Raw genomic sequence first — 16,451 nt, 5'->3', positions numbered from 1 at the left:
ACGGACGGACACCGGAGGCTTAGTAATAGGTTCCCGTTGGCACCTTCAGGTACGGATTACGACCGAAGCCTAGTAAAAGAATCATTGCAGAGTTCACGAACCGAGATCGCAATGCGTTTGACCGAGATGCGCTGTTACCACAATTTCACCAATCTCACGCTCTGCTAATTATTATCACATTTTGAAAATATTTCATCCTCCGTTGAGGTTTGCGGTCGATTTAACCGCATATTTTGTGCGTTTCAGAAATTTCAACCGATATCTAGTACAAGTTAGAAATTCTTCGTTCATCATTTCTTAGAAAAAATTAGAATGTATCGAAATCGTTTTTATTTTATGCTCAGTGGGCAGATTCCTACACAAAACCAGATTTTCTTGATCCCACACTAATATGTGTTTCATCATGACCAACCCATCGCCAGCTAACTACAGAGCGCAGGTCGTCTTGGTGTTAGTCTACCACGCTGCAAGTGCAGATTGGTAGACTTCACACGCCTATGAGAACATTATGGTGAACTCTCAGGCATGCAGGTTTCCTCACGATGTTTTTTCTCACTTAAAACGCACATAACTCCGAAAAGTTAGGAGCCTCCGACCCCGATTCGGAGGCGGACGTTCTAACCACTAAGCTATCACAGCTTTGTATGTGTCTTTAACTTTTACCCCCTTAGGGGTTGAATTTTACAAAATCCTTTCTTAGCAGATGTCGTCGTCATAATAGCTATCTGTATGCCTTTCAGCTCGATCCGTCGAGTAGTTTGAGCTGTGCGTTGATAGATCAGTCAGTCAGTCACCTTTTCCTTTTTTATACTCAGATCAACCGAAATCCTAGTTACGACAGTACATAATGTACCTACTGTCGGAAAACTGGAATACACGGCCCACACGATGAACACAAGTTTCTTTTCAAGTTTTCCATTTAAGGTCCCCATTTTCCCATTTCAGTGCCACCTGCTTTCATACCAAGGCTTATGAATTATTGAATTCCATTAAGGATATTCAAGTATGCGTCGTTGTGGGTAGTTCAATAGCCCCACGGATCGGGGCCGTGTTGTGTGACCTGTGAGGTCACGGTGGGTGTGATTGACCGACATCACAATAAATTGTTATTCCGATATAGGTGCTTACATGTGCCTTAATCTTATGTAGATGGCTTTGATAGATTACATTGGCACCAAAGTCTGGGTGTCTACCATACTTTTTTAATGCTGATAGATTTTTTATAATTTTTTATAAGCTTTTTTATTAATGACTGGTTAATGGTCGACTTGCACTAGTCTAATGATAATGTAGTAAGACGCGCCAAATCTTCGATGACAAATTATATTCTATACCGATGGTGCTAAGTGCTAACCCACGCAATTTCATTTTTATTACCTAGAAAATCTGCAATCATCTTCTTCTATCTTAATATATAAAAGGAAAAGGTGACTGACTGATCTATCAACGCACAGCTTAAACTACTGGACGGATCATGCTGAAATTTGGCATGCAGATAGCTGTTATGACGTAGGCATCCGCTAGGAAAGGATTTTTGAAAATTCAACCACTATGGGGGTTTGAAATTTGTGTAGTCCACGCGGACGAAGTAGCGAGCATGAGCTAGTAAGAATATAATCAGATATGTTGTATTAAAGTTTGTAATGCAGACGAAGAAGCCATCAATCAATCGTATGTGAGCTACCTTTAAAAGTTAAAAGGGTAAAAGTTAGGTAAAAGTTTGATCCTTAGAGTTTCAAAACGACTCAAGATCTTTCGAAAGATCTTGAGTCGTTTTGGCCAATTCCCTAACAATATTGAAACTTTGCAGCAGTTTAAACATTGTTATAAAGGGTGGCGGCCAAGTCAAAATCGAGCACCAAAATAGTGTTTTGGTGTCATACATTTTCAAAACTGAGAAAGCATAAGCCATGCTAGAAGCTAGAAAATGTACCAAACGACCAAAGCGTCTTAAGGCCTCTTAAATATAAGTAGGTTAGGTACTGAGTATAGGGGATGATTTATGCTAGACCGTGCCGGGATCGAGCCGTGCCGCGTCCGAGACACCAGATTGGGAATGTGTATGAGGTCACATCAGACCGTGCCGTGTCCGAGTCATCTGAGCCTCGTCCGTGTTACATTTCTTTATACAAAATTGCAATCCGTGGATCGTCCACGTGTCGGACTTGCCTCGGACGTGGCACGGCTCGGGCCCGGCGCGGTCTAGCATAAATCACCCCTAGTAAGTATTAGCCCAGCAGTGGGCCATTCACTTTATAGATTGGTACGACGAGTAAGTTCAAAATAAATATCCTAAACTACGCACCTTCGTGATTACGATAATTTGGTATGGTAAATTGAAATGTTAGAGATCATTTCAGTCCCACGATCTAAAATTCCATTCCACGAAATGCCAGAACGTTCTCTACTGAGTAACAAACACGGGTCTTGTTTATGTGCCTGCAATCTACATAATGTGCGATAGACGCGTTGTTCAAAGTACACTCGACGGATGTGCAGTGTTTCAATTGAAAGTAACTAGAGATCAAATATTAAATGTGTGTCGATAAACAAACAGTGATGGACCAATGAACTAAAGGGGGAAGCAAATGCGTGGATAAATCCGATGCGTCGAGTGTGTTTTGGGATTTGTATGGTGCTGCGTGGTGGTGGTGCATATTGCTTGCCTAGTGGCTGCTTTTTCCTGCATGGTTAGCAGTGGGAGGGCGGGTAGTGCATTTCGCATGCTGCATGTTGCATCATACAGATTCGAACTGTTTCAGCGGATTATAGCAAATTAAGCTTTTGGTGCATTGTAAAGCTCAAGCTTACCTATCATGCTGGATGAGAGCTATAGAACTGGCCACCAAATCTTCGAATTGCTTCTCGCTTGCTGAACTTCCTTGCCTCCTGTGATGATGAGGAGTATTCGCAGCTGATGATGCAGGACTTAAAGTGTTCTGGGTTTCGGTGGTTAGCGCCTTATCGAGGTTGCAGGTGGATTTACTGCCGAATAACCGCCAGGATGAACTGACACTGGAGTCTTGGCTTTTGGAGGATGAACTGCTTTTCCATGGGAAGACGCCTCTGTAACAATGGAAAAAGACGTAAGTCACTTGGTTGACGTTGCGATGAAGTTTCATCTGACAGACATGGTCGATGGAGATAAAGATTTTTTTAAATTCAGTTACAGGTTAGCCCTTGACTGCAACTCACTTGGTGGTAAGTGATGATGCAGTCTAAGATGGAAGCGGGCTAACCTGGAAAGGGTATGGCATTTAAACCCACACCCGTTTGGTTTCTAAACGGCATCGTACCGAAACGCTAAATCGCTTGCCGGCAGGGTGGTAACTAGCCACGGCCGAAGCCTCCCACCAGACCAGACCGGAAATAAAAATTATAAAATTCTAAACCCCTGCCGGGGATCGAACCCGGGCCCTCCCACTAATAAGACCACAGCGCTTACCACTGCGCCAGTGAGGTCATTAGATTTAAGAGCTTCAATAGCTCAACGGTTAAGCCACGGACTGAAATCCGAAAGGTCAGCGATTGAAATTTTAGTGACGTCAGCACTAGACTGAAGTTTCGAGCTGATGGTACATTTCTATTTCGGCTGACGTCAAAATGACGTCATTTCGATGTTAATGAGACACGGTTCCAGCGCAATAGCAATTTGCGGGACTTAAATCAACAAATGAGATTACAAATTTTGAGCGTAACATTTTCGCTATCAAATTCCGGAGAACATTTGATATTGACTTGTAACTTGTAAGTCAATACTTTTGCAACAGCTTAAATTCTATATCGATGCATTTTTTGCAATATCATAATGTCACAGCTCATAACATATTAGGTAAATAATACCTATCAAATCACAGAGTGAACTAGAGTGAGGAAACTCTCGGTTTTGATCCTTAATCGACATTGACATCTTTTTATTTTTCATGTACCGAAATTGTAGTTACAGAAGTAGTAATAAATTAAGTTACATTGGAAATGCTTATCTCTAAATAGAGATTACTTCCAGCTTCCCATTCAAGGGTTGTGAGTATATATAGTACGCGACAGGTCGAGATGGTAACACACCCACAACCCCCGCGCTAGCCCAGTGCGGGCGAGCGCGGGTGATGTGCGAGTGTGCGGGGCCTTTCCCCCCCCTCATACCCCGATTGCCATCTCGACCTGCGCGGACTATTCATAGCTACCAAGCGTAGTAAGCGAGGTAACATTTGACACCTGCCAGTGTAGGTGAAGCCTCGACGTTTTGTTACAAGTTCCCTAACTGTCGTAAACTGTGCTATAGGCAGTAGCGTGCAGGTCATAGAGGCATAAATGCACTGCTTACCCCAGTTGTAAGCTCAATGCATATTTTTCATTAAGACCTGCCAGTAAACAGGTTACTACCTAACTAATGCCTACCCTGGCTTCAAGCCCTGTGCACGCTATTGGCTATAGGTATACCCAGCGGTGCGCGAGCGCAGACGCTCGTCCGGAATGTCATTGTGTGATAATTTAATCTCGAGATCGTGGGCGGAGTTGGCGATAAAGTGCTTCCTCGCGAAACGTTGCTATACAATTACTATAAGTAGTTGATAATGTTTGAATGAGAATAGCTGATTGTATACGAAGATATTTTTTAAGAACGTGATATAATCAGAAATGAGGAGAACCGTACAAAAACCAGAGTAACTGACATAGCCCAACCGGTTAAAAGCGTACATAGGCTAATACGTAAATCGCTTGACATGGTCGCTAACTATACCCTAACCTAACCCTAACCTCATGTAAGAAAACTCAGAGTCACTCAGCGAGCGTTAGGTGAGACATCATTCGTTATGTTAACTAGAGCTAAGCTTGGATTTACTAAACGTGATCAAATCGGAAATGAGATCCGTAGGAGAACCACAGTAACCGATTACCGACATAGCCGGCACCGGCATAGGGTTAGAAGCTGAAGTGGCAATGGGCGGTTCACATATCTAATTCTAAAGGTCAGATAGACGTTGGGGTCCCAAGGTGCTGGAATGGCGACCTCGCAAGTTGCACCAGAAAACGCAGTTGAAGGATCTTCCGCTTGCCTAATGCCATGGACCCTGGTCACCATCCTATAACCTATTACTCCTACAAGTGCAAGTGCAGTGTTATATTTTCTTCTGATATCTCAGTGTGTTTCTCTAAGTAGGCTTAGTGAATACTGAATAGAGAAGCCCATATAACCTGATTTTTTCTCTCGGGGGATTGGTTCTCTTTAGGAGACTATAAAAGTGCGCAGTTTCTAAGATTTGGAACACCCTTCCAGCATCAGTTTTCCCCTCCAATATGGGTACCTTCAAGTCAAGAGTGAATAGGCATCTTCTAGGCAAGCGCGCTCCATCTTAGGCTGCATCACTTGCCACCAGGTCTGATTGCAACAAAGCGCTAGTATATAAATATAAAAAAAGTGTGTGAAGTGGTGAAGCGGGAATCAAGATATATTTTTAAATTCAATCCGCCTATACCGTCAAGCTATTGAGATTTCAATGGCTTCGAAGTAAATCGATACGACGTAGCTTCCTAGTACCTCTAGCCAGGGCCCTTATTAAACTAAGTAGGTACTAGATTCTAGAAAGAATCTTGAATGCACTCTAGACGGGAGAGAAAGAAAAGAGGGCTTAGATGCACAAAAGATTTGAGAGGATCGAAGTGTGGATGCAGTTTATAGCTATGGATAAAAATCTCAATTAAAGGGGAGATTCGCCAGCTAATATAATAGGAGACTAGCTGACCCACCCCGGCTTCGCTTGGATGGAATTTAGAAAATCGACGGTGAAATTTCCAAAAATCCTGAAACACGTATTTTTTCATTTGTAACCGAAAACCCAATTACCAATTTTCAGGCAAATAACTTGAAAAATTACGAACTTTCATACAAAATTCCATCCCCCATTTAACCCACTTAGGGGTGGAATTTCAAAAAATCCTTTCTTAGTGTATACCTACTCTTTACAAAGAACATCACCCTCAAAACTTCATGACTCTAGGACCAGCGGTTTAGGCTGTGCGTTGATATATAAGTCAGTCAGTCAGTCAAGACTTTGAATTTTAAATATAAAGATTTTAAGATAGAAAGCAGTTGATATAAACAATAGCGAAGTATCTGATTGTAATCTGGGGATTAGCACGAAAGTTGTGATAAACGCATTGCGATAATCGTAATTGACTGAATTTGTGCTATTCTTGCTTAAACTTCATTAGCAATTACAGATCTGCTGCTTGATTACGATAAAATTACAGCTAGAGTGCAGTGTGACGATCGCAATCTCCTCTGATTGGCCAACACTGTCTGGCTATTGGCTAAAATGCATTGCAGAAGCAAAAATACTATGAATTCTGCCAATCATAGCAATTGAGATTGTTGCAATGATTGACGCAGCTTTTTTGTAATCGACCGGCTGAATATGAACGTTTCTGTAGCTGTATAACTTCTGTGCCTATTCTACTGATGGCACTGACGCAAAGAAGAAAGTCTAATCTAGATTCTAGATAAAAAACTCTTTTGTAACTTTATGTCATGTAACTGAGACAAAGAGAACAAAGTGATAACTTGAATTTAAAATAGATTTATCAGTTTCGCATCGAAATACATATATGTCGCATAACTCGCATACTGAATTGAGAATTTCGCATTGAAAATACGATCGGGTAAACTCATTAACGTAATTTTAATTGGAATCGATGCTAATTAGCGAAAGTGTGATTATTTAATGTTTACATTATGCAAGTAGACCTACTGCGACGGGTTATTATTGGACTGTGTTACACGCATAATGCAATACAGCTCAGTTCGACCAACTATACTCTATCCCAGTGTTTTCCAAACAGTGTTCTGCCATGGCCCGGTAAATTTTACATTGCCTCTTCGTGACCCACTTATGACTTAACACTTTTAGACCCAAGCAGCCCCCCGATTGTGTAAGAAAAACGTATTCATCGTTATCGTAATTGTCAAAAAATTCTGCCTTTTGATTGGTTGATTCGCTGTTTACATTTTTTCACAGCCAATCAAAGGGCAGAATTTTTTGACGATGACGATAACGATGAATACGTTTTTCTTACACAATTGGGGGGCTGGTTCCATAGGGTAAAATATTACACATTTATTGATAGTAATATTATCAATAGTTGGTAATATTTTTAAAACAATGCGGGAATGTTGTGACCCGGGATTTTATTTTGATGGTCCGGTACCGGGTCGCGACCCGGCAAATGGGAAACACTGCTCTATCCGAGGAAAGAAGTTAGTATAGCGCTCTTTCTGTTATGTAATCCCATACAAGATAGAGGCAAAAATCTCAGTGGGCGCTAACCATTTTGAGTTACCAATCAATCACAAACATCTTCCTATTCCCACAATCCCGTGGGAACTCTTTTATTTTGCGGGATAAAAAGTAGTCTCTGTCACTCTCCAGGTCTTTACTATCTACATGAAAAAAATCACGCCGACCCGTTGCGTTGCTCCGTGATTTCAAAATGTCAACAAATTAACAAACAAACACACTTTCGCATTTATAATATTAGTATGACTTATTTATACATAATCACTTACATAAACAACGGCATAATATTTTTGTCTTCTTTAAACATTTAAAATATGAATATCCGCACAGTATGAACAATGTATTTGTATGTTGAGACCATTGAGACCACATCGTGTTCGTGACTTGATGTAAACTAAAAATAATTATTGCGAACGATAAAATATGTTTTAATACTACTTTTTGATATGGCTTCCGCAATACGATATTTTATCGACACTAATAAAAATATATAAAAGGAAAAGGTGACTGACTGACTGACTGACTGATCTATCAATGCACAGCTTAAACTACTGGACGGATCGGGCTGAAATTTGGCTTGCACATATCTATTATGACGTAGAAATCCGCTAAGAAAGGATTTTTGAAAACTCAACTCCTAAGGGGGTGAAATAGGGGTTCGAAATTTGTGTAGTCCACGCGGACAAAGTCGCGAGCATAAGCTAGTTAAGAAATAAAATCAAATATTACACAAAGCGTTAGTTACCCTTAACTATAACTGGTATGTATTGATTTCTTGCGAGTTGTGACCTGCGAATAATAAATAATCAACCAATTCGGAAAGGCATTCTGAATCGGCGCGAGTGGTAGATTCATTTGACGATTCAAAAGTACATACTCGTAAAAGTTTAATTGAATAAAAATATTTTTTTTTATTCATTACGCTTTATGGATATGGTCTCCAGAAATAGATAGTAGATAGCCAACTTCATTTATTGACGATTCACGATTAGCTAACAAGAATGTAGTCTAATATTTGAGGAGCGCTCAAAATACATACCTATTATATTATACTAGCTTATGCTCGCGACTTCGTCCGCGTGGACTACACAAATTTCAAACCCCTTTTTCACCCCCTTAGGGGTTGAATTTTCAAAAATCCTTTCTTAGCGGATGCCTACGTCATAATAGCTATCTGCATGCCAAATTTCAGCCCGATCCGTCCAGTGGTTTGAGCTGTGCGTTGATAGATCCGTCAGTCAGTCAGTCACCTTTTCCTTTTATATATTTAGATAAGTGCATTTTAGTATTTATAGACATCAACTCTAGTAATTTTGCTTTCTCATGCCAAAGTCCACCGGCTGAATGACACCCATCGGTATGATGTAAAAAGATAGTAAAAACAGAAATATAGTTATTAATATGTGCTTAGTAAGAAAATATGTACGTACAAATCCGGTACTTTACGTTTTCTAGCACATAATGACCGTCTCCATCACTATAAAGACAGAGTAAGTGAGTTCGTTTGTGAAGGTAATCTATGGAACAGTAGTTTCGAAAGTGTGTCATCATCATAATCAACCCATCACCGGCTCGTGAGAAGGGCGTTTTGGCCATAGTCTACCACGCTGGCCATGTGCGGATTGATTTGTACACTTCACACACCTTTGAGAACACTATGGAGAACTGTCAGGCGTGCAGGTTTCCTCACGATGTTTTCCTTCACCGTTAAAGCAAGTGATATTTAATTAATTAAAACGCACATAACTCCGAAAAGTTAGAGATGCGTGCCCGGTATCGAACCCCCGACCTCCGATTAGAAGGCGGACGTCCTAACCACTAGGCTATGTGTGTGTGAAAGTGTGTGGAATACAAAAATCTTTCACTATGTAGCCTGTGTCTCAAGTAGCACCAAACTTTAGACTTCTAGAGGTACACCTTAGGCTCCGCGTAAATGGACCATGAAAGGATTTTTGAAAATTCAATCCCTAAAAGGGCATTGATTTAGTTAATAAATCAATGCTAAAGGGGTAAAACAGAGGTTTGAAATTTGTGAAGTCCATGCGGACGAAGTCGAGGGCATGAGCTAGTTATTACATAAACGTATATATAGACAGACATACCCAGCGTTTTATATTTAAATAAACATTATGTTTTTAGATTAATCTAGAAATATAATATCGTACGTCAATGCATATGTCCTTCCAACAATTTGCGTGGAACATAATATAATATTGACTTATTAAGACCCGGCACATTGGATCATAAATCATATTTCCACTGTATTTGGGGCTATATTTGAACCACTGTGTGGATGAGACAATAACAGGCGCAGATTTAGGGTTGCCAATTTGTATTCGAAAAAATATGTAAGGCGAAAATAAAATGTTGACAGCAAAATAAAGTCGAAACATCAAAAAACATAAATGAACTTTTAATTTTCTCTTTTGATTAATTTAATAAAGAGCTTTAACTATCTTGTTTTGTTTTAAGTTCAGGCTTTCATCAGAGGGGCTAGCATGGAAGTTGTCATTATCAAATTAATAATCGCAATAGTTGTACTTGATTTGTTTATGGTATTCGGGCTGTAACTGCAAGTTTCGTTTTATTGACCTACTAAGAAATTAATTCTAGATACGTATTTAAAATTTAAATATTATAAACCTATTACTTAAGAAAGTCTTTTGTCGTGATAATATGTCGGAAAAATACTCTTATACTTGTACCAACGCTTTGGAACAATAAATGATTTATTTATTTATTTATTTATTTATTTATTTATTTATTGATGCGATCATCAGGTATGTAGATTGTTGATGTTAGAGGCACAGTAATCTTCTGGTTGAGGATGACTTTAAATACCCAGTAAATAATAGGTAAATCATTTCACTAAGACGGCCCTGAGGAAGAGCGCATGTTACAAGAGGATAACAGTAGACTGTAGATATGAAAACCTAGGAGTTCAACGTCGTTTTCACCCTTCTGCAACCAGCATTCTACTCCACGGGTCGTTTGGGTTTTTGGGTTCAAGCGGTTCATCATCATCAAAAGCAACAACCGATAGAAATCCACTGCAGGACATAGGTCTCTTGTAGGGACTTCCACACGCCTTGCGTCTCCTGACTTCTTGCGCCGCCTGACTCCAACGGCTCCCTGCGACTCGCCTGATGTCGTCCGTCCACCTACTGCAGGGTCATCCAACTCTGCGCTTTCTGGTGCGAGGTCGCCACTCCCGCTCCTTGGGACCCCAACGTCCATCGGTTTTTCGAACTATGTGCCCTGCCCATTGCCACTTCAGCTTCGCCACCCGCTGAGCTTTGTCGGTTATTCTGGTACTTCTACGGATCTCGTTTCTCATTTGATCACGTAGAGTAACTCCAAGCACAGCACTCTCCATCGCTCGCTGAGTGACTCTGAGCTTTGTTATATGAGGCCCATAGTTAGCGACCATGTCAAGCGGTTCACGTATAGTTAATTTATTTGATATTGGCTGACAACCCTACCGCAGATGGTATCGCCAAACACGACTGTTGGTATTTTAACGATGGTATTCCTACAAGTTGTTTGCGTCCTCTTTTTCCCGACCAATCACCATTGTATTCTAAGACGTGCTTAGTTTTTATTCGAGGTAGACGTAGTAATGAATTAATTATTAAATCATTTTAATCGTAACCATTTAATGCGCTACAAAAACCGAGAACATTAAGTTTTCGTATAAAATGTTTTCAAACAACTGTTTCTCTATGAAATAAATATTTAATACATATCAAAAATTACTGAACCGGCAAGCAGAGATTGTACATGCATCCTTCTGGCTTTCGCGGCATTGCTTCTCTATATGTATCTCCTACTCCTTTTATCTATCTCTATTTAGGTACATAAATAGAAAAAATAAAGTTTGTAATAGTTTACTTTTAGTTACCTATACTTTTCGTAATCTACAAGATGATCAGGAAACTTTCTTGATCTACAAGCTTGAAAGGCGAAGTTATTTATGGTTGTTTCAACCGGAAATTTTTAAATCATCTTAAGAGGCGCTATTTACTTCTTCAAATCATAGTGAACTGTGAGGCACATTTCCTGTTTCCCTCACTCATCATAAGTAGTTACGATAAATGAGAAAGACAGATGATGATTGATGGTTTGCAGGTAGTTATTTAAAACATCCGACTGTAATTAAGTGCACGTGCAGCGGATGCTGTGAGATTCTTCGCCTATTAATTATAACAGCTACCTATAAGCTGGTTACAATAGTAACTGAATACACATGATTTATTTGTATTTAGAAATCTTGATTTTCTATGAAATTGAAATCGAAACAATGCATAATATAAGAACTCTCCATTGGCTGAATAAGTGATAACGCCAAACTTGGCCGGGTTTTTTTTGTACAGAGCGACATTTTAGGCTGTGTCCTAGCAAAATATTGTTCCCTAGGTAACTACAAACTGAACCATACATTCTGTAGCGAATGTAATCCTTTCAGTTGTGCTCGTGCGCTAATGTTAATTCGAGGTCCTACGTCGACGTAACAAAAACGACGCGCGCGCAGTGCCAGCCTGTGCTTGGTACGCGCTGCGCCGCGCCGACATGAGAATATACAAGAAATTATATGACATACAATTGAGATACAAAGAAGCTCGTTGAGATTATTCAACTGAGATTAAAACACTATGTAATAGAAATGATGCGGGTGTTAGATAATATTATAATACGGCTGATTCTGTTGCAAATCCGTACCCTTATTATAAATGCGAAAGTGTGTTTGTTTGTTGGTTTGTTGGTTTGTCCTTCAATCACGTTGTAACGGAGCAACAGATCGACGTGATTTTTTGCATGGGTAGTTTACAGTTTAAGACCTGGAGAGTGACATAGGCTACTTTTTAACTCGGAAAATCAAAGAGTTCACACGGGATATTTGAAAACCTAAATTCACGCGTAGGTACGAAGTCGCGAGCTAGTTGTAGGTAGGTATCTAAATTCTAAATTGACAGGTTGAAATCTACTGTTCTCCTTTTCCTCAGGAAGCATTATGAAAGAGACACATTTAAACTTGTCATTTTAGTTTAGTTTAGAGATTGTGTACCTACAACAGAATTAACTACAATGTGTCTAGGTACCTATATGATACTGAATGGCGTTTTGATACGATGAAAAAAGTCATACCTACTTGAATTTCTAGATAGATTATTTACTACATCCGTTTGAAATAGTAGTCAAGAGAATTTTTCAGGTAAGTAATTACACTTACCAACTAAGCAAAATTTTAATTTAACTAGTTTTTTTCTGGGTTAAGCCCCAGCATGTGTAGAATCCTGTTGGAATTTTTCAAAATCAACCGCGGATGTGCGGGATTGCGAGTTGGAGGGATACCGGATGTGCGTAACCCCCCACCAATAGAATAACTTCATTTTCATAGCAAAGCTTTTTCTAACTGAACTAAACTATGAATCTAAAGCTTGAAAGAATCCCTTGAAAGATCGATCTCAAGATTAAAAAACAATAGTATTATTGTTTTTTACAACAATGATGATGATAAAATCGTTGAAAATTATCGACAAGCAATAATTTACGAATACGAACTATTTTGCACAAAACACGCTTACGAATACAGGCACTAGGCAGTAGGCACTACACTTCATAAACCATAAACAATTAACTATAAATCTGATTCCCACAAGATGCGAGTCGTAGTCAATAATTCTATAATGATAGTGTAGGTACCTATATGTACGTACTACGCCTGATGTAACTGACTATCATTTGAACATAATCATTATAAATAATGTGTAACAACAGTCATGGACTTAATGTTAGAGTATGACTAACTCTATGGTGAAGTGGTAACAAAAGCTGAAAGCTAGCTTAGGTCCTAGATACAATCAAATGTAGACCAACACTAATTTCTAAATTTTTAAGTGTAGTGTAAGTGAGCGTGAGGTAAAAGGTCTGTTATTTAAGACAAAAAATTATAATAATCTTTACTATGAAGTTATTCAAAATGAAATATGCATTTGGAAAAATCATTATTAACACCTCGTTGTATTGGCCATTTTTACGCTCGCTATTACGTGTTAATTTTTTCCAGCAGTAAAACTAGAAAAATCCATTGCATTACCTTGAATACAAAACAGGCATTTAATTATTCAACACGAAACATGAATGAAATAATAACTTTTAGAATAAAGCAGTTTTATACAAATTAATTTTGTGTTCATAGAAATTAAATCGAGTCGACGTGGACACTAAATCCTCTAAAACAATAATTATTACGACTAGGTACAACAAGTCTATGGACGAAAGTAATGAAAGTAGTAGACAAAGTTTTTGCACTCCAAAAAAGTATTTGAAATCTTTTACTTAATATGATGTAATTTTCGCATCCAACGAAAATAATTAAACTAAAACTTACGAAAGCAAAAAGTAAATAGCTGTTTTCAGCGCAAAAAGTGTTAGAAATCTTTTAATTCGATTATTTCTAAAGCGGGGCCGCAAGTTTACGAAAGTTTATGAAAGGTGCGTGTGCAATAGAGTGGAGCTACAAGTAGAAAAGGCAGGCACTTTGCCAGATCGAAACTAAAGTGAAATTCCATTCAACGCAATCACCACACCAATCTAAAAAGGAAATTGGAACGAGTACGATTTTCATAGATAATAGCCAGGCTTACCTGTTGGGTTTTATTCTATTGCTCGTATTGATTTTAGGTTCGATTTTATTATTCGTTTAGTAAAAGGAAGACCAAGGATAAAATTATACAGATCAAGAAAATTGGGGTGAGATGATTAGATCTTATATCTTATCTTACTTATACACTTGTATTACCTGGCACCTAAGATTTGAATTATGTAATTTTTTATGTATAATTCTGTTTGTGGTTCAATAAAATAAAATAAAAAATAAAATAGAGGTTGAAGATAAGATCAGAGACAGATAATATAGAAGCACTGAAGCAGGTACAGTAGTAAGTCAAAGAAGTAAATAGTTAATGAATTAATTTGGTTTGGCTGGTGGCTGGGAGGTTCCGGACACTATCTAACACCTAGTATATGTAGCATATTGTGGGTATCAATTCAGTTCAATGCTTTTCATTTTGTAATCAAAGTTATTATAAGAGAAATGCACTCAAGTTGAGTGCACTCTGCATGCTAACGGCATGAGGTTGGCCTCGCGCAACATACAGCGTTGAGAGGTCATGAAACGACTTAGTTAAATGACCCCGGAGCTTGGAGGCGACGCGGACCGTCGTTTTAATTGCTTTATCTTTACCATCACTGAATTCAACATTAGTATAGAAGTGGTAAAAGTGCAAGAGCATGTAATTGCGAAGATGCCAGTGAAACATCAATCAGCCTGTTTGCTTCCACTGCTGGACGTAGGCCTTCCTGAGAGCGCGCCACTACACACGGTCCTCTTTCGTCATCCACCCTTCTTGCTATCTTCTTAAGATCGTGAAATATTAGTGCACGTTACTGTAAAAACCGGCCAAGTGCGAGTCAGGCTCGCGCAACGAGGGTTCCGTAGTACAGTCGTATTTTTTCGACATTTTGCACGATAATTCAAAAACTATGATACATAAAATAAATAAAAATCTGTTTTAGAATGCACAGGTGAAGACCTTTCATTTGATACCCCATTTGATACAGTTATCTTACTTCGATAATTGAAAATTCTAATTATTAGTTCATGACCACAATTTAACTTTTTTGTGTGATGTAACCACAAATTCACGGTTTTCAGATTTTCCCCCGAATGTCAGCTATAAGACATACCTACCTGCCAAATTTCATGATTCTAGGTCAACGGGAAGTACCCTGTACGTTTCTTGACAGACCGACAGACAGACAGACAACAAAGTGATCCTAAAAGGGTTCCGTTTTTCCTTTTGAGGTACGGAACCCTAAAAACAGACATATTTGCTTAGCTTTACAGTTTAATTTGTGTTGTGTTGAATATGAGCTTTTGGTACAATATTTGTAGCTAAGAATCGGTCTTGAAGATTCTATAACTGTCCAAGTATTAAAGAATGCAGGTCTCATTTCTATTACTTCACTTATAATTCTGTGTTTACCACCTACTTTATATTAGTCATGGTCTTAATTAAGATTGTGGATCAGAGGGACAAAAAACTTATGGCGAAATTATAGAAAATGTGCCACTAACAATGACTTCATGCTTAGCTTTTTGCTTTAAATTATTCACCTTTATTCCATTCAAGAAGTTTGATATTTTATTTAAGATAGCACAAGACGATAAGGTTTATATTAATGAATCATACTATTTTGAAAAAAGCAGGAGTAACTACTTAGAAAAGCATAGCTCTATTTTATATACTTCTTCGAAATTAAAAATTAAGAAGCAAATTAGTATAATAAACAGAATAGTTCAGATGGAAACATGTTCCAACGAAAAAAGAAAAATAATAGTGAACCAAATAGGTAACAGATGAACTATTTAGATTGAACCAATATACAAGAACAAAAGAAGAAGATAATGAGACAGAAGAACATTTTACAAGTACACTAGTTACTTCAGCTGCTGAAATGAAACGATCACTTAGGGCCTTAGACAATAGTAATAAAACACCGCTCAACTATAATGATACCATAATACAATAAGAGAGTCTTGGACTCTCTACATTGTAGGTATGTTCATATAACAACAAATGGCAGATATACTATACATAAATATTATTTTATTAGCAGAAAGTGCATAATCGAAATCAATAACCGTCAATTCCGCAATTAATAATTATTAAGTAATAAACGAATTAATGTTAATTTAATTGCAGTTTGGAAACATTTGATTGCATTTATGAATGAAAGAGAATTATGTAACGTCTGCTTGTAGGATGATCCAAGGGTTTAAAAAATGTATTAACAAACTAGTAGGAGGCCCTGCCTCCTGACGAAGTAAAAACTGTGTTACAGGAGGTTTAAATTTTAAAAAGATTAAAAGACAAAACGCCCAAAAACATTTCCCGGAAGACAAAACAACTGTTAAACTAGACGAAACATCGCAATATTGTTTAAACAAAGGTTGAAATCGTGATCATTCGGATAAGATATTTGAAATGTTGTATGAAGCGTGAAGGCAGACGGTGGGATTAGACTGTAGAGCGAATCAGCAAATTGGTATTGTAATATTGATAGTTCCATTCGAATGGATTATTGTAACAT

General features: G+C 38.3%; 1 protein-coding gene across 2 annotated transcripts in view; it reads right to left on the bottom strand.

Annotated features, from left to right (window-relative positions):
• Nucleotides 1-16,451, bottom strand: part of LOC117988423 (TBC1 domain family member 12-like) — a 63,969-nt gene that overhangs the window by 18,741 nt on the left and 28,777 nt on the right. The window contains exons 1-2 of one of the 2 annotated variants that reach the window (XM_069503091.1): nt 7,565-7,685; nt 2,812-3,066 (exon numbers count right to left, since the gene is read on the bottom strand). In XM_069503091.1, the coding sequence (XP_069359192.1) occupies nt 2,812-3,066; nt 7,565-7,602 (293 nt within the window). In that variant the 5' untranslated portion in view covers nt 7,603-7,685. Of the gene's footprint in view, nt 1-2,811; nt 3,067-7,564; nt 7,686-16,451 lie in introns of those variants that run through there. The other variant, XM_069503090.1, reaches the window with a different exon arrangement.

Source organism: Maniola hyperantus, chromosome 14, assembly GCF_902806685.2.
Source record: "Maniola hyperantus chromosome 14, iAphHyp1.2, whole genome shotgun sequence".
Taxonomy (NCBI): Eukaryota; Metazoa; Arthropoda; class Insecta; order Lepidoptera; family Nymphalidae; genus Maniola; species Maniola hyperantus.
The sequence above is the reverse complement of the archived record's forward strand: the minus strand, read 5'-3'. Positions and strand labels throughout refer to the sequence as shown.